Here is a 23,029-nt window from a genome sequence, read left to right as displayed (position 1 = left end):
CCTGATTGATGATTGCGTGACGAGAAATTCTTCACCGACACGAACTGGCATAGCTCTGGGCAAAGGGATAGGAACGAAAAGAAAATACGCACTTTATCGCGTTTGTCTCAATGTGCGTCCTGAAAGCCGAAGTGAGGGATCCGGTGTAGATGACGTAGTGCGGGCGATTGGGTTTTATCGTCAGGTCGATCTTCCACTTGATGTCCTGCAGAAGACGGCGAAGAGCGTTTGAAGGAGTTGGCTCGAGAAGAGAGAGAAAGCAAGGACAGGAAAGGCAGAGAGGTCAACCAGAAGAGCACACGGTTTGCTACCCTACACTGGGGGTGGGGGAAAGGGGACTAGAAAGAGGAAAAAAGGGAGAGAGTAAGCACTGAGTGCGTGTGGGAGGGACACAGTAAACAGGGACATAGAGTTGAAAAAAAAAGGGTTCGATTACTTTCCATCGGTTCTGTAAATGCCGTCTTGTTTACGTGGCCGGTCCTGGTATAGTTAAGGACCTGTCGCGGTGCGTAGCGGCTATGGCGATGTGCTTAATTACTAAACTGGAGGTCACGTGCTCTATCGTGGCCTCGGCGGCCGAATTTCGTTGTGGGCCGAAGCGCGAAAACGCTCGTGTGCTTAGATTTAGGTGAACGTTTAAGAACCTTTGATGATCAAAATTGATCCGCAATCCCCAACTACGGCCTTCCTGATATTCATATCGTAGTTTTAGACCGTAAAACCTTATAAATTTTTTTTTTACTCAAGGCACGCCTAAATAACATGAGAAACTACTCAAATAATCAGATCGAACCATGGTCTCGACAATGAGAAGTGTGAAGGTGCTGCTGCGACCGTAAAGCTATGCTTGCAACGCTCAAAGCGCCCCTGCGAAGGCACGAACGGTGCAATTTGGTGGGTCCAGAAAATAGCTTGGCAAGAAACGTTATCGTGGCTACCCAAATGAAGCTCTTGTTGTAATTTCTGGTCGGTAAAGCGGCGCTGGTTTTCCCGCAATAAATTTTGTGAGGTACCCCTTTCCAACATGTAACATATAACAGAATACTATATATACAGCGCCTTCTAATTGATGGGCAAGTTAAAGTATTATTATTATTATTATTATTATTACCTTGATATTTTTCATAGCTCCCTGTCATTGTTCTTTTCCGAGTTTGCGGTGTTGTGTCATAGTTTCATACATCGTTAACTGCGCTCGTCATTTTTCTTTCGTATTCACCTTGCGCTTCGTTGTACGTGCAGCCTTCTTTTCAAGCGTTGTTATTATTCACTGTCCTTTTTTACTCATATTCCTCAGCGGTATTTCGTTTGTGTGTGTTGTGTTTCTTTAATGTATTTGTGCGCCAGCCCTCAGACGTCATGGTGGTTCCTGGGCACGGTAGACAATTCATCGATTGACTCATTCATTCCCTGATTGATTATTGATGAGAAACGTCAAACGACACGTCCAGCGAAAAAGTCTCGCGTCTGTCGTCTGTAGCGGCGAAACAGCGCCTAAGCTCCTATTGCCATTGGCTGCGACGCCACGTCACGAGCTGCGACTCGATGGATCAGAGTGAGCGAAAGCAACATCTGCTGCCGCGATAGCGCGCCAGGTGCCGTGTGAGGGCAGAGGGCATCGCCGCGACGCCACTTCGCTCTCGCTCCCGCTCTCTGCACGAGTGCTTCTCGACAGAGTAGCGCGGGCGAAAGGCAACACCTGCTGCAGCAATGGTAGAAACCGAAAAGGTTCTACTTAAATTGAGGACGACGCAACGAGCTATGGAAAGAAGAATGATAGGTGTAACGTTAAGGGATAAGAGAAGAGCAGATTGGGTGAGGGAACAAACGCGAGTTAATGATATCTTAGTTGAAATCAAGAAAAAGAAATGGGCATGGGCAGGACACGTAATGAGGAGGGAAGATAACCGATGGTCATTAAGAGTTACGCAATGGATTCCAAGGGAAGGGAAGCGTAGCAGAGGGCGGCAGAAACTTAGGTGGGCGGACGAGATTAAGAAGTTTGCAGGGACAACATGGCCACAATTAGTACATGACCGGGGTACTTGGAGAAGTATGGGAGAGGCCTTTGCCCTGCAGTGGGCATAACCAGGCTGATGATGATGATGATGATGATGATGATGATGAGGTGACCTTGACGGGGACATGGCCGGTGTGCGTCGCCTAATCGACACACTAGAGGGAATCTCGTTCCTGCGCGAACAAGTTTTCCAACCGCGAGAGCAGATTATATGCCTCGGCAAGGTTCATTCACGTGGCGTGGATCAACACACCCAAGTCGTCGCCTCCCTTCGAGCGAAGGTTCGTTGCCTGCGCGACAAGCAGCCACAACGTTCAACTATAGTGGCTAGAAGGGGGAAATGGAAATGTGACGGGCGAGAGCCGGCGACGTGCACGGAGGAGCGATGAAAGTTGTAGATGTCGCTACTTGCAGCTGGTGTGCACCTTGTGCGTCTTTTGGAGGGAGCGGCGCCCGGAATCTAGCCCACGCGTCGCGGTCCCTTTGCCTCGCGTTTGAATCTTTAATGCAATGCGCGGTGCAAACATCACGAAGTCCTTACTGCCGGGTATGCATCATTAATTAAGGTGGCACTTCTTCGGAGAGCAGAGAATGTAAAGATCTGTTATTTGCAACATCGGAACGCGCAGCAGATGTCTAGGCATGCGATTTAAAAGAGGAGGAAGATCAGATCTGAGAGCAACGCCGGACGAGTTGGTTTTTGCTAAAAGGCTTGGTGTTAGCGCAAGCGAATGTGGACCGTGAATGCAAACAACCCGAAATGCAGACTTTCAACTTTGGTCATTCGGTCATCTGCCGCAAATATAGCCAGGGGGCGCAGAGAAAATGGTGCATGGAAAGAGACAAAAACAATGCTGGGGCTGCGCGCAATAAGCCAGGGAACAACATCACCGCGTCGTTCAGTTTGCTCTCCGCATGCGCCAGAAACATGCCCTTTAAAAAGTTTTGTAAAAAAAAAAAAATTAGGTACATATGTGGGCGCTTTGACGAACCTCAAAATGCACAATATATTTTCCGTCACTCCTTTTGTTGTACAGGTCCACAAGACAAGAGGGAACATTTCAATACATAGTCCACTATTCCACATGCACATATCAGGCTGAGCTTAGCAGTAGGCACTACTTCGCTTTACTTCAAATGTTTTTGGCGCTCCCTTTGAAGAGCCTTGTCCTTGTTCAAAGGTTTTGTGAAAAAGTGCAGCCTAGTTAACACCACAAACTAGATAATTTTTGCTGTGAACTCTTTGCGATGGAGCTCGCATCCTGGTGCTCAAGAACTGCATAAAATCATGCACACTGAAAGCATAAAGCTTCTCTGTTGAAAAAAAAAAATTATGCGAATGCATCCTCCAGCACTTTCATGAGCTCCAGGGTACAACAACCCTCCCCTGTCAAATGTTTGCGGTGAACACGCTGTCTGCATTGTGTTCAGCTGCTTCTCCGGTGAGTTGGCAAGAAATTTTGCCACTAAACTAAACTGTACGAACGTGTTCCCGCTTTCGATGCAACGAGTGCACGCCGTGTTATTTAATGCATAACACCGGAATAGCACAATATCATGCACTACGCACCTCAACATAATCACGGTGGCACATGTGCGACGCTTTCCACTTTGCAATTAATTGCGATCGACGTCAAAACAAGCGTGGTGAGCACGCTAGCGCTTGCCCGGCAGACCTCGCTGACGCTACACTGGCAAGGGCCGCATCTCGGCTTGTCCTTGCACACCAGCCGGCTTCAGCGCCCCTCGCGGCGCCGGGAAATTTCATCGCTCATCGCATCTGTCACTCACACGGCGCAAATACACCGCCGGTCACATTGGCCCCGTCTAGCCGCCATAGTGCAACTGGGGAGACACATAGGGAGACAAATGTCGATTCCGAAATGTTTTCTACCTTGACTACTTTTTCTTCTACTCCTACCTCAACGCGAGCTGTAGCTGTATTTCAACGCACACCTGGGCAACCAGCTGCCGTTTTTCAATGTGGTTTCGCTTCCTCCGCTGAAAAGCCCCCTAGATTAAACAAAAACGCAAGAGTCCGGCTACGATTGGAAACCTAGACTGCGACGTTATCGCTAGCTTATTTTTGAGTTGAACACAGAAACAATCTCTTCCGACCTGACGAAACACTTAGAAGCGCCGAATATTTCTCCCCTCTCTTTCCAGCGACTTAGGACAAAATATCAGTCGCGTTCTTCTTTTCATGTAGGCGTCGATCATGATCCCTTAAGCACCTGAGCGACCCATGAATATGACATACGGGATGCCTGTCCAGGCCGTTCCGTGGGTTGCTACGCAACGACATGCTTCATGCTTCAGAGATAGCCCCAAAGCATCAAAGTGGCGTTAACTTTGGACATCCTTTACAAAAACGCTCGTGGACTTGGCACCAGAGCACGCGACATCGTGTTCCTTTTCTCTTTTTGTAATCTCCGAAACTTGGTTCTACAGTGAAACTTCCTCTTCAGACGTCTTTCCACCGCACTACAACGTCTTCCGCAGTGACAGGAACTTCACTGGATTTCAACAATAAGCTTGTGGCGCACTGACGGCTGCCTGGAGTTCACTGAGATATGTTGGGAGCAACGACATAGAAAGTGTAGAGAAGTCGATTTGACTAAAATTCAACCTAGCGCGCTATGAAAAATTGTTAATCGGATCTTTCTTTCGGTCGCCGAATATTTCCCTGTTTTGTTTCACGAGACCATCTCTTCTATGGAGAGTGTAATATCTTCCCACAGCAATGAATGTTTCTTCGCAACTTTAATGCACCTGAAATTGATTGTCCCACGCTTAATTATTCTCATTACAGTGATCAAGTAAGGAATGAATGCAGGTTGTTGCTCAAATATCTAGCCTTCTCTTCCCTTCAGCATGACAACCTGATCGCCAATTCCTGTAGTAATGTCAAAGACATTTGCCTTTTGAATGCTCCAGTTATAGATGCCTGTGGGTCCGACATTTTTTCTTGTGCCTGATAAGTTTCATGCGTCACTAAAGTTAACTGCCTCTGTTCACATATGGTCCCCTGTATTATTTTTATGTATGCATGCCACCAGCCCTCACACCTTAGGGTTTTTCCTGGGCGTGGCAAATAAATAGTTTATTAAGTTATTGTTATTATTATTATTATTATTGTTATTAGTAGTAGTAGTAGTAGTAGTAGTAGTAGTAGTAGTAGTAGTAGTAGTAGTAGTAGTAGTAGTAGTAGTAAGACATTTAGTTCCTCTATAAGGTGGCCCGTGGCAACTAATGAACAGCTATTTCAAGAAGATTTTTGATGCACATGGCAACTGGTGACCTTGACAAAACAGGTATTCAAAAAGACATTTTCTTGATGCGTATGAACAGAAAAATGAAACAAAGAAAAATATATAGGCGACATACTTATCAGATCAGCTTCTATTTTGCTTGTAAGATCATTTGACTCCACGCTAGGGTAATGACACGTTAAATTGCTCTTTCCATACTGTTTCATTAGCGCACCACTCCTTAAGACTGGAAATGACCTTTATTAGGAAACTAATCAAGCTGAGGCGGAGACGAGGCGCGATTACCATTACTGGAGCTCCTTTATATTCGCTGCGAGGTTTGAATGTTAGATTGCGCTAATTTTTAGCGTTGAGTAAGAGCTATAATAATGAGCCGTTAGAGATGTTTAATTAACGTAGCTTGCGCAAATCCGCAAGTCCAAGATTAAAAGGAAGGCCTAGGTATTCTAAATGCAGCAATTTGGTATTGCCCCAACGGTTACTTTGCACTAAATCATGCGTTCGTAAATGGCGATTAAGCTAAACGACACTAATGCCTCACTACCGAAACGCACGAGCTGTCTGCCTACGTGCGGCCTTGTTTACTCTGAAAGGCGTTGATAAAAAGTTGCACAAAGCTATGTAAGTTAGCTGCATGCACATTAAGTAGCCTGCACCTGCCCCTCCCCCTGGCACAGTAAAATTGCATTTCTGCTTCGCCGCTTATGAAATAAAAAAGTTTCCGCTTGCAGTAGTACCCCAAAAGGAATACGTTTGGAAATGTCTGCAGTGTCAACCGAATATTGACTCACAGTACCTCTCCGTATGACGTCTTCTATACACGTTTCCTGACGAGCGGGTACCCCATAAAAGGTCTCAAAAGAGCAGCACTATATTTTACAGCAACGTACGCTGCGAATTCTGGGGAGCATTTGTGCTCTAAGGCAGCGTGCAGTGTACCGCAATGTGAAACGCCATTTTAAACCTGGCAGCGTTTTTGCTGCTACCCTTGTGCTGTGAGCTCGATCGATCACGTTCGCGTGTGTTTGAGCTTTTTTGCGGCTTAATTCCTAGCACGAAATAAGCGTGACGAAAGACACGCCGTTTGTTTGGTCACACTAACTCCTGCTTAGTCACTCAAATCGACGCGATGTCAGGGAAACCGGCCTTTGGAGATTACGGCCCCCCTTGAGAATAGGGTTCCAAAGTTTAGAGTGGCCCAAGCTACGGCTGCATTTAAAACGTAGGCATTCTAGGCTCCTTCTCTCGGAAATAAATCCGTCTGTAACGAGTGACACGATGCCCTCCATGGGTATACATGGGGTCCTAAGGATGTATATTCCTAATATAAGGATGCCTTATGGCTACGTACATCTGCGGAGATTTATGATTATGACTACAGAACACCTACAGCTAAAGTCGGCTTAGAAAGAAATTAGGCCACTAATGTCGGCAGAACAAGTATCACTACCACGTTTCCGCAATACAACCAAAGCCTACGTAAGACAGCAGATCAGATTTCATTTGGTTTTAGTTAGCATGCAGAACACCGACGGCTGCCGCAATAGTCATAGCACAAAGAAAGCAGACAATAGAGTTGCCGCAACAAGTAACTATGCCACGCAGAAAGAAACAGGTCACTACAGCTGCCACAACAAGTAACTATATCATACAGTTAGCGTTGAAAAAAACGTTGGCCACTACAGTTGCCGAAACGAGTAAACCATAGAGCCGGCCATATCATGCAGACCATGCAGAAAGAAAGCAGGTCACTACAATTGCCCGTGCAAGTGCACCATACAGTTGGTCATGCCATACAGTCGGTGCAGAAAGAAAGCTGATTGCTATAACTGCCCAAACAAATAAGCATACCATACAGTCTGCCATACGATAAAGTCGGGGAAGAAAGAAAGCAGGCCACTGAGAAAAGGTTGTAAGGGTATGAATTATATACCGGTTTGCATCCACATTTTAAGGGTGCAAGTTATCTCACGATCCAATACGCTGTTTTCTATGGCTTTCATGTCTCTATTTTAGAACTGCCTTATCTGCCTTCCACAAGCGTAGACCAGACCACTTACATTAGCAGAAAGCGGAAAAAGCGCAATATTTCAATTTCGCGGCGCCTTCTTTCCGTAACAGTCTGAAGATCTCGAATGCGTAGGGTGGCTGCACGGCGCGGTGCGCACTCTATGTTGAATTCTTTGACTCACGAATACGCTGCTACAGAGGTTTGCTTCTCTGAACAAATGAAGAGCACGGAAATACTAAATAGAGTAGAACGAGTAGAATAATGTCACGTCGCAGTGACGGTGAACAACCACAGAGGCGCAACGCAGGACACGAGACTAACTGTTCATCGGGCGGACCTGTGCCCAGCAAAACAAGTATGCGCACAGCTCAGTACCAGCGACGAGCACACTCGTCGATTGTCGAAATCCGATCTGCTACTCATACGCGTGGGCGTTTCATGTATGCACGACTCGGTGAAGGTTCCAGCGTAATCGTTGGTGCCTGGGTGCCGTCCGGGAAGCGTGCTGCACAAACCGTGTCACGCCTATACACTCCCATTACACGAGGTCCGGTCACAGCAGACCGCGGATAGAACCAGCGATAACGTTCGATAAACTTCCGAAACAAAACGACGGGTCTTGCGCTGAGCGATAAGGTTGCACCAGAGACTGGCTCGGGAAGAACGTTCACGATAAACAATTGATGCGCGTTCCAATACGTTGCTGCGCGAGTTGGAGTTACGGGATGCTAAGAACTAGATACGAACGACACACGCACACGCACACGCACACACACACACACACACACACACACACACACACACACACACACACACACACACACACACACACACACACACACACCATGTAGACAGCCATGTAGACATGTGGACAGCCATGTCCATGTGGACAGCCATGTCTCACATCAACGGCCCTACGGCCTCTCACTTCATATAGCTTCTCTAGACCAATTTCTATCAATGCGCATTTTGCACACGTTTGTGGCATATGTGTCTGGAATGTTAGCGCTATGGTAAACATAATATCGACAACACTGGCTGTACACTATCATGAGTATGCCCAGCAGGCAGCACATTGTGGGCAAAATAGCCACCGTCTCTAAATGTAATTACCTTGCACATCTATGGGCTGACGTCGCTCTTTTGTAATCGTTGAGCTTGACGTTGCCAATTGAACTCAACTATGTTGGCAGGAGTCAACCATTTTTCCACGAAATATGTCATCGCGAGATGCCGTTAAAGGCCGATCCGCACGACGGACCAAGTCTGCGGGCCGACCGGTCACGTGATGCGACGTCACAGCCCGCCGCGGTCCGGTCTGGCGCAGAGTACATCCACACGGCGGACCGCCATAGCAGACGGCAGAGCAGACCAACCAGCTGCACTCTCGGCCAGAGTGTTATCATTGTTATCAGTCCGGCTCGAGTCCCACAACGCCGGGAAGTGCTCAACGAGGGATACCAAAGAAGAAACCTCCTCGTCACTCCAAGAGGACATGGTGTTTAAAAAATATATCTACGGCGCGTACGTGTACGCAGAACTGCGGACATGAAACGACTGGCTTTTGCTGAGCCGAAAACTAGATTGGATTTGACCGAAGGCGCTCTGTTGCCGGACAACACTCGTTGGCTACGCCAAAATCGCTGCGGTTTGCATGCGGTCCGCTGCCAAAACTGAAGCGGGAAAAGCCTCGGCGATTTGTTGGACCGCGAGGGCCGTGGTCTTGCGCGGGCCAACGGCGGCCCGCACGAACTAGTGACGCCCTATCACGTTATGCGCGGAACGCGGTCCAAAAGAGCAGTTTGGTCCGTCGTATGGATCGGCCTTAAGCTGCACGCCCTGAAATTGTTCGATTTTCGACATCTCGGCAGCTTATCAGCAGTTGTTTGAGCCGCCTTCTTGGCTCACTTGTAGCGATCAGTAACAGCCGTGATATGACTGCCGCCTTTTCGCTCAAGATTGCATTACGTCCTCGTCCAGACTTCAATAACAAATTTATGTTGTATTTGGGAGCAACGAATGGACGCCATGATTTGCGTTTCTTTATACGATGAAAGCATGCATTAAGTATAATTTCCCCATGTTGCTTCAAGCGTGAAGTGACCCCGTGGTAGCGATACTTTCGAACTTTTCTTTACGAGGCTGATACTCTCGGCCGGAAGTAATGGGCAAACAGAAATGAACATGTATGTTTAAGAAGCGCACACCTTGGAGTGCACAAAGAAAAATAAAGAGAAAGGGGTAGACGGAGAACTATTACACATGTCCTGTGCCTGCCTTCATTTGCACTTTGTCGCGTCGAGAAAATATCTCCTAGACATGTTCGTCAAGATCAACATATTCGATTAAGCTAAAAAAATGAAGAGAATTAACCCTCAAACATGCCATTATGAGGAATACTTTTGAAGTGAACATTTCTTTAGTTACCTTCAAGATCTCAAACAGATGCGTGATGTTCTCAACTTTCAGATCGTACACCTCAGGATTGAGGTAAGCCCAGTGGTAGATTTTCTTTTCCCAAAGTTCTTGAATTGTCTTTGTTGCTACGGGCTCTTTCAAGACCTTCAATGTGGCTCCGTTGTAACTGCGAGAAAGCGCAAAAAAAAAGAATGAATAAAATTTTCTCAAGTGACATTCAATCAAAGAAGCTTATCACCTGCGGTCAGTGCATTAACCTGTACGCCAGAACGAGCTAGGTGTTGTCAACTTACTCCCTTCTTTGAGCTTGCCATGAACTTCCTTTTGACGCCCATTGTCGATCAAGTGGAAGCGAGAGTGCTGCTGTTTTACAATGCTTCAAAGGTGATATGACATGCATGTGATGCTGCAATGAGCCTTAAGGAAAACCTTTACCTTAGGAGCTCTTATCTCAAAACACGGGAACGCAGAAATCATTACGCTATCAAACAACTACACCGGTTTTAATTCAATTTGTCACATTTAGGTGAAAGTTAACATACACTGACTGTGGGCAGCAGATAGGTTTCTCTATTTTACCTATGCTTCTAAAAAAATTCTTCTATATAGCAAAATTAAAACAAGAAATTGAAGAAAGAAAGTTTACAACTATGTGTCAGCAATAAAAGCGATAAGGTGTCTAGTGCAGGCAAAATTAATGTATTATGCGTTGCTCTGAGATGTAGCAATAATTTGTGAGTAGGACTCTTGCAATAGCCTGTACGGTGTTAACATTTCACGTAAAGATTAAACTTGTTTTTACACATTTGTCCGCTTTAGATAATCAGATTCAGTTTACAGAACCGGAATATACGAGAGAGGGAAGGAAACCAAGAGGCTCGATTTTGTTAATCATGACCGCATAATGCCAACAGACAGTAAAGCCAAGGAAGGCATCGGGGAAATTACCGATGGTTGAAATTGGAGTTTAAAATTGAAGAAAAAGGGAAATGAAATTGGACGAAAAGATAACCTGTCTCAGGCGAGAGCCGAACCCACAACCTCCGCATTATACGTGTGTCTCGCATTATGTGGTGTCATGTAAAACGCGATCTTAGGAGAGCAGGCACATGGCTAATAAACCCTCCATTTTGCCTGAATAAATGTATAAAATCATTTTATAAAAGCACATGTTTAAACTAGGATTTGTTCGTTGTCCTTCACGCGAACACATCGGCAGGAACCTTATCATGGCCTTGTTGTAGTTGCTTTTTGTTCCTCTCCAAACATTCTTTTTGGTACGAGCTTCGATTGACTCTTGTTTCTAGCGCAGCACTTCCGGTTCCCCTCCTGAGACGGGCGGGTAGGAAATTTGAAATAAATCAGAAAAAAAATTGAAAAAACAGCCAAGTACAATATTTACGAGTTTCTTTATAGATATGATATCAAAGCATAAGTTTAGTAACAGATTGAATTACTGAAGCATCTGGAATAATAATAATTAATTCGAAATCACTGATCACCGCACACCAAATCACAGAATCGTAAACTTTAGAGACCCTCCACGTGAGCACGACTTTGGTGAAATAACTGGAAAGCCGAAAGCAGAAAGCGGTAGCAATGACGTAGCTAGTGACGTCACACACAAGAAGGTGGCATGATATTTAACCGGATAATTAATGAAAAACAGTTGCCTCCGAGTTCAGTTCGTGCGTTGCGTTAGCGTAAAGCTAACCTAAAGAACACCAACGCCGAGGTACGAATGCCACTGAGAGACACCTCAGTCAAAGATTAAGGTCGCCTACCACTTTTTTTTTTGCTTTGTAATCGGTAAAAATGTGAAAGAAATCTGGAACAGGGGCGCCATTCTGGAAAGGCCGAGCTCGACCCACAAGCGAGTTCTATGAAGCTCGTAAAATGGTGTTCAGTGAAATAAGATAGTGTGGAGCGTGCAAAAGCAGCAGTTAATAAAGAAAGGTTGCAAGAGCACGTGCATTGTGCCACGCGTTCTTCTGAAATACTGGTGCAGTTCAGTGAAACGTATCATACAACGCATTTGAACGCTTCAGACGGAATGATACGCTTAGTTCAGAGCGTTTTTGATTACTGAATTACACGTTTGTCAAATTTACTTTTGTTTTTACTTCGATATCTTCAAAATTTATTGAAACGTACTGGCGGCGTAGACGAGAAGTGTAGTTGCGAGGCTTACTAGACATTACTATTCATTAACATGGCTGCACAACGTACCAATGTTGTCCACTTTCGGTGCCTAAGTATATTCAGTTTAAAGAATTCTAGTACTGTTTTCTTATTATTGCGAACAGTATTGTGAATTTGACGCTTCGTGCTTTTTGTAATAACTTCCAATTAGCCTTTACAGTTGATAATGTTGGTACACCCACAACATGGTCCCCATCACCTTCGAGTGTAAAATTTCTATCTTATTTGCTGCCCCAGGACACCGAGGAAATTTTCTACGCGTTTCTGTATAACGCGCATATAAATAGAAGACGACCTAATTTCAAAATGGGGGTCACTTATTGTTCCCAGGATACTCGGAAAACATGCATATAAGGTGTTCAATTAATTTCGGTCCCACAAACAGCTTCGCTGTAAAACACGTAACGCTAAATTCTTAGGCTTTCTTTTTTTTCTTTTAAGTGCTGCAAATCTCATCAAATTTGACGCAATGCCCGACACCTACTTGTCCACTCCAGTCTATCTATATATAAGAGTTGCTAATGTTGAGCGGCACTCATAAAGCTCATTCACTGCACGGTGTAAAACAAACGCCCTAAAGCCTGTCGGCCCGCTGTGCCGGAAGGGCTTTCCAAACACATTCGTAGGGTTAGCAATTAAAGATTACCGAAACCCTTAACGACGTTAATCATAGCGAACACGCCGTTTCAAGTTGCTCGCAACGAAGTCGGTAATTTACGATGGAAGCTGAGTTCCCCGCGTCGTCGATCTACAAACGCGTATACGCTGTGGCACCAACTACTTTGAGTTCGGCGTCCGCTCACAGAGGGCACGGCACACCCGCACTTAGCAAACGACCAGACGGTGCAAACACGAAAGACCAGTGAGACCTCATCGATAATCCACTCAGTAACCGTAACGGCACGTAAGCCTGGACTCGGAGCTTTAACTTAGACTAACGTGCCTTGTAGCCCAGGGGTTATTGCGTTGCGCTACGGAGCTGTAAGCAACGGGCTTCATCCCGGCCGATGGATGAGAGTCTGCTACGGAATAAACTGCACTTCAACAACGCTCCTCGATGATCCTGCGACGACGGGCTGCTTGAGTAACAAACCTTCATTCCAGCGCATTCGAGTAGTCAATGAGAGCGGCTGTTACAAAACTTTTCGGTAAGGAATCGCCATAGAGCGTTACTGAAGCCCAGTGACCCGTGGAATCGAGGGACTGCGATGTTATCTACGTTTTCTTTTATTTTAATTCAAGGCGGATAGTCGGCCGGAGGGCCGGTATAATATAAAGCTTCCTTCTACTTGATTCCAGTCCTTTTTTACGGTATCTTCGGATGGTCGCTGCGATCCTCCGAATCGGAGTGGACGAATTCGGAAGGCACTTCCGATCCGAGCAGGATATATCTCGCGCCATCGGAACAGCCGATTGCTTTTCAGAGCAGTGAGAGGGAAGAAAGTGAAAGCTGAGGGGAGCTTCCGGTAACGCGGCCAGCACCGCCGGTGGTGACAATTTTCTCCAATGATACTTGTCATTGCCGAGAGGGGAGTGAGAGTCCCCCTTCACCAGCGCACCCAGGGAAAGGGGCGGGGGGGGTGCGCGGCCGGAAAGCGACCAGGTTTCTCAGTTGCTCTGACGGCAATACCGGGAGCGCCAGTCGGTGCTCTGATCCGGAGTTGGGCGAGCGGAAAGGACCATCCGAGTGTAACCGGATTGCCTCCCTCCGACCATTCGAACAAGATCGGTCTTTTGGAAGCTCATTATAGCTCTCAAAAACAGAGAGAGCTGGGTTGTTATTTCTTTTTTTTTTTTTTTCTGTGTGTGGGTGTGTTGCGCACGCGAGCGCTTGTATGTGCCTGTTTCTTTTGTGCACGTACAAGTTTTTACTCACAGTCAACTCGTTTCCGTTTTTTTTTTTCACGTTTCACCACAGTCAGCGCCTTTGTACTTGAGTCTCTGCCCGCATTCTGTGTACCCGAACATATCCACAATAAACATTAGTTAGTGGCAATGGGAGGAGGTTTGGTGGGAGAAAAGTTTAGGGAGACCATGTGCACAAGCAACGGAGGCGTATAAAAAACAAACTTCCCAGCAGTGGTACAGAAACATTTATGAAAGAGGTAGGTAGGAGATTAGGGAAAATATGAATAATAGCTTGGTGGTGCAACCCACCACCCCGATTCAAAGAGGACGCTCAATAGCATCCATCCATCTGTCCGTCCATCCCACATCTCGGCTGCTTCACCTCGAAGCTGCCCGGTAGTGCGTGCGTGGTGCGCCCACAAAATTCGTCAGTAGCACATAACACGAGTACGGGGATGCAAGACAGTGCCGCTCACTAGTAGTCGAGGCCGACCCCGTGCTCGCTCTTGTTCTGCTTGGCTGCGTTCGCCAGGAAGGCGTCCAACGCCGCGTCGTACTCTCCGCCTTTACCCTTCAGGAAGGTGTGATTGCCCTCCAGCGCCTGGAAGAAGCTGATGTCGCACAGGCCGTCCTCGGGGAACGTGAGGTTTGGGCTGAGCGTGGCCTCGAATGAGCAGAGCAGCAGTTTCTTCCACATCGGAGTCAGTGTAGCTGCGATATATTGTGGATGAATAAAATCGACGTACTTATATATCACTTTCGTTTGTGTGTGTGTATGTGTATGTGTGTTCCGCATTTTTTTTTTTCAGCATTATATTTTCTATGTTATCAAGACATCGTGGTATTGTCATATTGAAGCTTAATCCGAAAGGGCTCGAACGCCATCCCACACAAAGGACGAGATCTCGTCCCGAAGAGTACATTGCTGATTAAAACGCGTTTTTTTTTTTTGAAGTAGTAATATAGCCATTATTTATTCAGCAATTAGTTTCCTCGTCTACCTGTAACGATGAAATAGCTTCATTGTGTCATTTCACCTATCGGCTAGCATAGACGTTGCCGCAACAGCGTGTAGTGTGTCAATTAATTTCTCATTTTCGCCATCATAAGCTTTCCGCTGTAGAATGTTTAAGAATGCAACCTGGGTGTACACAAAATCACAAACCGTAACGAAAAGCACTATATGTTCCTAAAAAACATATCAGTGTTACTTAATTTCCGTTGCAGCAAACTGTCTGCGTGGGCTTTAGAATGAGGCTCATACGTTCATTCACAATAAGATGATTCAGTTCACGAAACTGGTGCCTACCGGCGTGCGACAGCTTTAGTATAGCGCCTGTGACAGCTTTAGCATCGGGTATTTCAAATATCAGTTGCGTTTGCCGCCGACTGTGTCACTGCGGCTGAAAGGCAATACGTTCAACCAGGCAAGTATATCTAGTTTTGCATGCTTCATGTTTTACAGATTAAAACATGCGATCAGTAAAAGCGAACAACGTGGTGGATAACACTAATTTATTCTTGCTGATTTGCGTCAAAAAAGCACTGAGACGTTTGATCGCTCTGGCGCAGCACGTTTACATAGAAGCAAAACTGTTGAACCTGAGGAAGCTGGACTGTTCAGCATGGAAATTAGTGTCGAAGCGAGGCCTTGTGCAACGATGATTTCTCTACTGAACTTGGCACACAAACCGGTAACAATGGCGAATTCTCAGTCCAGTAAACGGTGTGTGTACACGAAAAGGTGTTTCTTCAATCTCAAAGCTTTCAAGTCTAGCGTGAGGCGCGTGTGTTCTATCGGTTTTAACAGCGGATATTTTCTATCGGATATTTAACAGCGGGATCAATCTACGTGGAGAGGGAGTGGTGCCAGAAGACCAAGATTTGTTTGTCGTGGACTTCGTCAACGTGACTAGTCACCTCTTTGTTGAACGAATTCACATTCGTGCTCAACCGAATGCAAAGTCGGGGGAAATAATAACTGTTTCTTTAAAGAGCCAAGCTTTTTGCACGCTGTTGAGTGGTGGTTCCGCTGAACGTCACACAGCATTGTGTGCCCGCGGTAATTGCGAGAACGACAATCAGTGTATGAATATTCGGCACGCATCGACTACCGCTAACCTTTAGTTGTCTCTGAGGTTAACCTTCTTTCAGTTACATGGTCAAATTACTCGGCGTGCCAGGAAACGATGCCATACAGGCTTTTCTTTTTTTTTTCGGATTGAGAGAGATAGCCAACTGTAAATACAGCTGTGATAACCGCCTCGGAATTTTTTTTTATTTTCGTTTATGCCTTCTCATTTTTTAACATCTTTTTCTTCCTCTTCTTGAATTTCTACTCCTCCTTTCGTTCCCTTTCCCCGACACCGAGTAGCAGTTTAAAAACCGTTGTTTATATCTACCTCTCAGCTTTTCTTTCTTATAATAAATCCCCCCTCTCTCTGTTTCTTCGAAGAGCTCACTGCAAGATGGATGCTAGGAGTATCACGTTTTCTGCGGCACAAGTTCACTGCTGATCGACGATGCGGAGCAGCGTGAACTTCCAGTATTCGGGACCCTCGAACACAATCGGGCTCGTTTAACCAGCGTCTGTGTGAGCCTCAAGATTTGTTTTATGCATTTAAGAGGGAGTTGCACCTGGGGAGTGTTGATGTAAGTACACATATATACGATTGGAGAAACCGTTTTGCTCGGCATACGGCATACACCGCCCCAAATTTATTTAGGTTTCTTGCATTCAAAAGACAAACGATGAATTAACATCGTCTGACTGTAGGAAGCATTGCTTTAGTTAGAACAGTAAAGGTTTTAAGAAAATTGTTGAAAGATGCAAACAGGATAAATAAATCGAGCATGGCATGTTTTCAGCTGTGTACCTCAGTACTAATCACCAGTATCACAATTCTGTCAACTTTACTGATTAAGACCTCAATAGCGGACTGTATTGATGCATCCTATATACTGCTCCTAGGTAGGCCGCTAATTCGTGACTAAGGTTTTCGCGAAATCATCGTAAGCATTATAAAAACTTCACTTAAGCTTCATAAACGCATACAACGATTTCGTGTCCGCTTCAGATGTTTTAACAGACGCAGTTTCACGAAACTGCGACATCTATTTTGGTTCACAGTTAGCGACTTTTAAACATCGTGCTTCAAGTCTTTCTTTAAACTTACCAGCTTCCGACGGTTTTTGTAAACACTACGAAGTCCCAAATCAAAATTCGCCCTCCTACGGTTGCTACGCTTTCTCTCTCACTCTTTCTAAAATGCAACACATTTCGTTCATATCCGTCTAGCGCTTATCTCACGAAAGCAACTTTTGCGTTTCACACGTATATGAATATGAAAATCGCAGCTAGCGCCGAGCTGCAACTTTCTTTCAGCTCGGCGTTTCGCTGTGCAAGTAGATTGCGCACTCTCGCTGTACAACAAACGACGAGACTTCTGCGTTCTCTTTGTGCAACTGGATTCCGAGTCATCGCGGCTTTCGTGATTGCAGCACGTTGGCGTCTTATACGCGAAGGCTCGCGTACATATCTCGGTATGCGACATATCCAAATCAACTTGCCATTCGCGGAGGTGACCTTTCACTTCGTCAAACAAAACCAAAGCTACAGCGTCTGCCCTATTAAATCTGCCTGCTGCCTGTCAGAGCAACGGTGCATGGATTAATGTCACTGGGGATAAATGTAAGCAGTGCTAGACCCCTGTCCGAGCAGAAAAGTAGGAGAACTTGTCTCGGGTATACTGTATAAAAGAAGCAGCATTAAAAGCCACCGGATCCACGCATGCTTTGCTGACTCTGTGCACAGCGAATAACTTCTTACGTAACGCCACTCCTAACTTTTGCGCAGTGTTTCACAACACTTTTGAATACTCTGCATATCTGTTACCGCCGTTACCGCTCTGTCGTCCTGCTTCTCACGGCCGAAGTATATTTTTTTTTGCTGCACTTTTGAAACAGCCCAAATTAAGAGTTCCGAGAAACTTGGAAACTTGGAAGCGAGAAACTTGGAAAGCAATTTTGCTCGGAGCGCTCGCCTGTCATCTAATATCTTCTGATCCTCTGCCTTCCAGCGAGTTTAGTAGAGTGGCATTCACTACGCGGTATTAGTTAGGCGCCCGCGCTGAACCTCAATACCGCCTAACAAAACTAGGTTTTTCGCTAGACATAGGAACTGCATGGCAGCGGATCACTGGCATATATACGCTGTCGGGTGCCGTGGTTATTTGAATTTCAAGAGCCGGCCAGATCTACAGACCATTCGAAAGAAAGGACAGCAACAGTGACAAAAAAAAAAACGGAGAGAAAACATAATGGGCAAGGCAAAAAGAGAGGCCCGTATGCGATACTCCTACAGGGCCCTGTGTTAAAACCTGACCGCGTTCAGAGCATCGCGATAGAGAAACGGCGAGAGAGTCGGAAGCAGAGCGCGAAAATACTAAACACGCCAATTTGTCCAACTTACTTGTGGTTGTCCTAGGTGCTGAAAATGATGACATTTTAAGAAGCTGTTGTGTGGTTACCAAGTAGAAATATGAAGCAATATAAGGAATCATGAAATAATAGGAAATGTGAGTAGAATTATGAGAAGAAATATCATGATGTATTTACTTTCTTAACGAGACCTTTCATAGAATTCTGAGTTCTCGTTTGAACGTACTGGACATTTATTTACGCTTCGCAAAATAAAGAGAAAAAAAGTGAGCTACTGAAGTTTGCAGGCAAGAATGCAAATTTATATTAGTTTCCCGAAAACTTTGCTTTCTTTCGGCATTTCCACCGTTGGGATAGCTGGGAGTCATGGATAAGTTCCCGCTTTCAGCGGCGGTGAGCGATATAACCATGAACATGTTAATATTTTTATATTTCTTATTTTTGCGCTATTCAGACTACTAGAGTATAGCAAATTAGAAATTTATTGTCATTCCACGATGACACACCGCATGCGAACACTACAAACTCGCACTCGCATCTCCGCAAAGAATATTGAAACGCCATCTTGTTATATTTTTATGCACATTGTTAACTTTTGGCAAAATTATACAGAGAAGAGAAAAGCAATGCTTACTAGTTGTCTTTGTAGTTGTGGTCGTTGCTGAGAAAATGAAGAAAAAAAATGGTTTCGACGATACAACTCCGCATGCATGTCTCACTTTACGAAATTTGGTCTTTCTTGAAAGTTCTTTTTACACACACCTACCCTTCTCGACGTCGTTCATGCTTACTGCGAGAAGCGTTGAAGACAAAATTTGAAAGCGAACTGCATTTACATTTACGTTCTTCACAAAAAACCTGATGCCTGCTCCTAGATCTAGTACTGCCTGAAGTTTTTAGTTTGAAGTACCTTCCACATCCGCCACCAAATTCGTGAGAGGAGCTGGCTCATTCTCCCGCGGCAATGTTTACTAAACCACACAAATACCTAAGAACCTATAAGGGAGGACAGCTATCGCTGTAGCTCTATTTGTACAGCATCACATGCGTCATGCGAAGGTAATGAGCAGGACACCAACGGAAGAAAAATTTGATTTCTTCCACGTTCGCTTTCTGTATTTGATGACTACAGGGGTGTCGATCTGAAATTTCAGATACGAACGGAATAGTCCTCGCCATTTAATTTGTAATTAATTTGAGAATCCTCCATTCAATATTGTCGAATAGAGTAAATTACAATAATTATAGGAGTGTCAACGAAGGGGATCTATGCTAGTGAAGACCGCTCCAAATTGGTTCTGCTTTAGAATATCCGTAGCATTTCGCACAGGCACACCAGTTTCTAAGCAAACGCTCAGGGCAGGTCGACATCTGTTCAATTACGTTATGTCGTTCCAGACGAATCCCACGCTTTTATGAACCCCGTATACGAGCTTCTCTCGATTTTGCTAGGACAACTTCTTTGGTGACACTCGCCGCTTTTGCATCCTTCGAAAACAATGCGCAGCGTTGTATCGCACTTTTTCAAACAGTACAGCACTCAGGTGCCTCGGGTCATGTATTTTCAATACTTGTTCCATTGCTGCAATAGGTATGGTGCGCTAGACGACTGAAAGTAGTTTTTTCTTCCCTCATACGCAAGCTTCTCAGTTGAATTAAATTCAAATTCTGGGGATGTACGAGCGAGTACAATGATTTCACTATCAAGCACGCCGGTAAGGGGAAGGGGGTTGCTCTCTAAAAATTATTGCCGGCTTTTTCTTTTTTTTTTTTCACGCACCCAATACACAGCACACGAGCTTTCTTTTTTCTCCCTTCTTTCCTTTTTTTTTTTGCATACCGCTCCCATTGGAATGTGACAACCACGGCCGGTATCAAACGTGCTACATCGAGCTCAGTAGCATCATTCCATGGTCACTGAACTAGCGCGGTGGGTCAAGTCCTGAGTTAGGGAGACGTGCAGTTGTGATGGACATTGCACGCATGCGTGAATTTACGTGAATAGCAGCTCTCTGCTTTTTTTTTTTTTACCAGACCAAGTACGCGCAGCCTTTATTTTTCACCTAGTGCCAAAAATAAGAAAATACATTACATTCGACATTCACCGGTCGCGTATCTCGAATTTGCTTCATAATTACTGGTGGGGTGTATAAATCTTGTCGCAACTTTAAACTCTTTTCTTAAATATTTCGAAATTGCAATTTAGAAACCGATTAATAGCGGCTCACTCTTCCTGGGATTCGTTCTCGGTTGGCTTCATAAGGATGTTACGACGAATGCGGCCACTCCCCTCCATTGATTGATGTCGATCACTGCACGTCCTCGTGGCAAACACAGATTATTTGAAGTGTGTTTATTGTATATTATTTATAGTATATAGTATGTTTTCATAGAGATGACTGCCTGCGCTAAATCTCGAACGTCAGCTGAACCGCTTAGCAGCTTCTTTCTAAATGGAACATCAGTATGCTAAGCAACATTTAGTATCGCAGTTAGAGAAAGGAGCTTAAGAGGTAGCTTTAGCTCGGGTGATCCTATCTGAATACATGTAAAAGGAGAATTCCCTTTCTCGGCAACCACTGCACCAAACTTGGTGAAGTTTGTTGCATATAAAAGAAAGACTTAAAATCTAGCGACTGTTCGTTCCGAATTTTTGATTAAGGTCGGCAATTTTTTATTAACAATTGACAAAAATAAAAAATTTTCAGAAAACAAAAATATCAAGTTTACAACCCTATAACTCAGCAATGACAAAATATGTCGCAATTCTCTGAATTTAATCTAATAGTACATCTAAAGCGGACAAAAGTGATATTTTACACATGAATATCAAAAAATTTAGTGATATGAAAACTTAGCTTTTCCAGAAACCTTGTACACAGCGTAACGAATTAACGTAAGCTATAACTAGACAGATTAAATTTGTCCGCCTTGAATGATGTAATGGATGCCGTTTACAGAACCACGATATCTGTTTTTGATGCAGAGCTGTCAATTTAGAAACTTCGAGCGTTTATTTATTTTTTTTTGAACTTTTATATTTTTGAAAATGCTTTTCACAAACTTCGCGCCCTAAATATAAATTCCGCTTCCAACAGTCACTAAAATTTAACTTCCTCTCTCAAATGCAAAAAAATTCATTAAGATCGGTCCAGGGGTTACCTCAGAAAGACGTTTTTGCGTTTTAGATGTACTTGAATAGGCCGCGTCAGAGTTGGGCCCGAGCTAAAGCTTCCTCTTAACTATTATTTTCAGCACGTGGCTAGGTGTTTGCGGCCCACACCATCATCGGCATACACTACAGACACATTTGCAGAACTGAAAACCGCGAGGGAAATATTGATTTTACTAAAGCCTAACGCACAACCCTGGTGCATTATCCAGTCTTATTTTGCGTAATTTAGAGAAAGCACATTATGGCAACGAAGAAAACTTTTTTTACATTTACCTGCCGCCATTATTTTTGCCTCAGTATATAGTTGACTCGTCGCATTACTGATATGAACAGATCAGAAAGCAACCGTGCGTACTTACTATCATGTCAATGTATTTCGGCAGGTTTTAAAGAACACGCGAAACATGCATTTTCGTTTCTTTTTTTGCACTTCCGCTGGTACTCGAGGGCCAAGCATTCACAATGTGTAAAATGGTGGTAATCCTCCTAACCTTTCGTAGTAGTTGTCGGTGGAGCTGGAACAGAGCGTTGCAAAAACGTCATGTAAGTGTTTGCCACTCAACTGGCGAGAAACCATAAGGCCAGCCAGACTAAAATCGTGTGGCAAAAGCAACTGCGCTCGGTAACGCAGGTTGAAAGTTTGCACAGTGGAAAAATATTAACGTAACAACGATACGTTCGGCCTTCATTCTTTTTGTAAATATCTGAGTATTCATCACTGCGTGCTTGCTGCTTAAAACAAGGACACTAGATTGCACAACGCTTCAGGCTCCCAGCACAGGGTCCCAAGAGCTATCTCTCGAGCAACAAAAAGTGTTACAATTTGCAGTGTGAGTCGGGGTGCGCAGTTATTTAGGGCAATATCTACCTTGTCGAACAGGTTACTCCAGTTGCTTTAGAACGTTCGTGCTCTGCAAAGCAAGCTGAACAATGTTGTATGAGACTCTATTCGTTAGAGGCCTGACGTGGCCTGTGCCCGTGGGATTAGGCCACTGAGGAAAAGTGGTACTTTTATTCACACAAAGTAAACTTCAGCAATTTATGTTTCATTCTTGAGTGCGTGATTCCTGCGCTACGCGTTGGCGATTATGCAACATCGATTCTGCCCGGCTTACAAAAAACTGCAGAGTTGCGAGATAAACCCCACGAGAAGAACGGGCACTACGCCTTCACTTACTCGTCTTTTCTGTCATTGCTTTTGTAGTTGCTGCAAAATATTCACCGATACACATGTTAGTATGCAAAAAAAAGCATCGTTCTAAAAACTACACCGTACACTGCTATATGCATTGTACAATCTGGTACTTACAGTGTTCCTTATGTGTGCATTTCAACATTGAACATGAGATTTATTCTCAAATTCTGCAACTCCCTTAAAAGTATTGTTGGGGAGACTTATTGATCACAGTATATACATTGTGGGTTTTTTAGGCAGGCATCTTTCGAGCAACTATTTTAATCCCTCATCACTAAATATTTTATATTGAATTACCTTTGGTAAAAACAGTACTAGCCACAGCAGCAGTATCTTTACTTCAGTTTATCAGATTTAGCAAGCCTATACAGGGTGTTGCCATAAAAAAGTGCACGAATTGTCTTCAAAGCAGGGGAGCTGCAACAATTGGGCGATGTTTTAGGGATTG

At 44.6% G+C, this 23,029-nt stretch overlaps 1 protein-coding gene across 1 annotated transcript in view; it reads right to left on the bottom strand.

Moving 5' to 3' along the window:
• The window catches only part of LOC129384116 (uncharacterized), a 53,156-nt gene extending 30,567 nt beyond the window's left edge, over positions 1-22,589 (bottom strand). The window contains exons 1-7 of the mRNA XM_055069255.2: positions 22,564-22,589; positions 21,878-21,901; positions 18,846-18,872; positions 18,243-18,260; positions 14,248-14,482; positions 9,731-9,887; positions 93-205 (exon numbers count right to left, since the gene is read on the bottom strand). Of these exons, the coding sequence (XP_054925230.1) occupies positions 93-205; positions 9,731-9,887; positions 14,248-14,482; positions 18,243-18,260; positions 18,846-18,872; positions 21,878-21,901; positions 22,564-22,579 (590 nt within the window). The 5' untranslated portion in view covers positions 22,580-22,589. The remainder of the gene's footprint in view (positions 1-92; positions 206-9,730; positions 9,888-14,247; positions 14,483-18,242; positions 18,261-18,845; positions 18,873-21,877; positions 21,902-22,563) is intronic.
• Positions 22,590-23,029: the final 440 nt, after the last annotated feature.

Source organism: Dermacentor andersoni, chromosome 9 (assembly GCF_023375885.2).
Source record: "Dermacentor andersoni chromosome 9, qqDerAnde1_hic_scaffold, whole genome shotgun sequence".
NCBI classification, from domain to species: domain Eukaryota; kingdom Metazoa; phylum Arthropoda; class Arachnida; order Ixodida; family Ixodidae; genus Dermacentor; species Dermacentor andersoni.
This window is presented reverse-complemented; position numbering and strand designations above follow the sequence as displayed.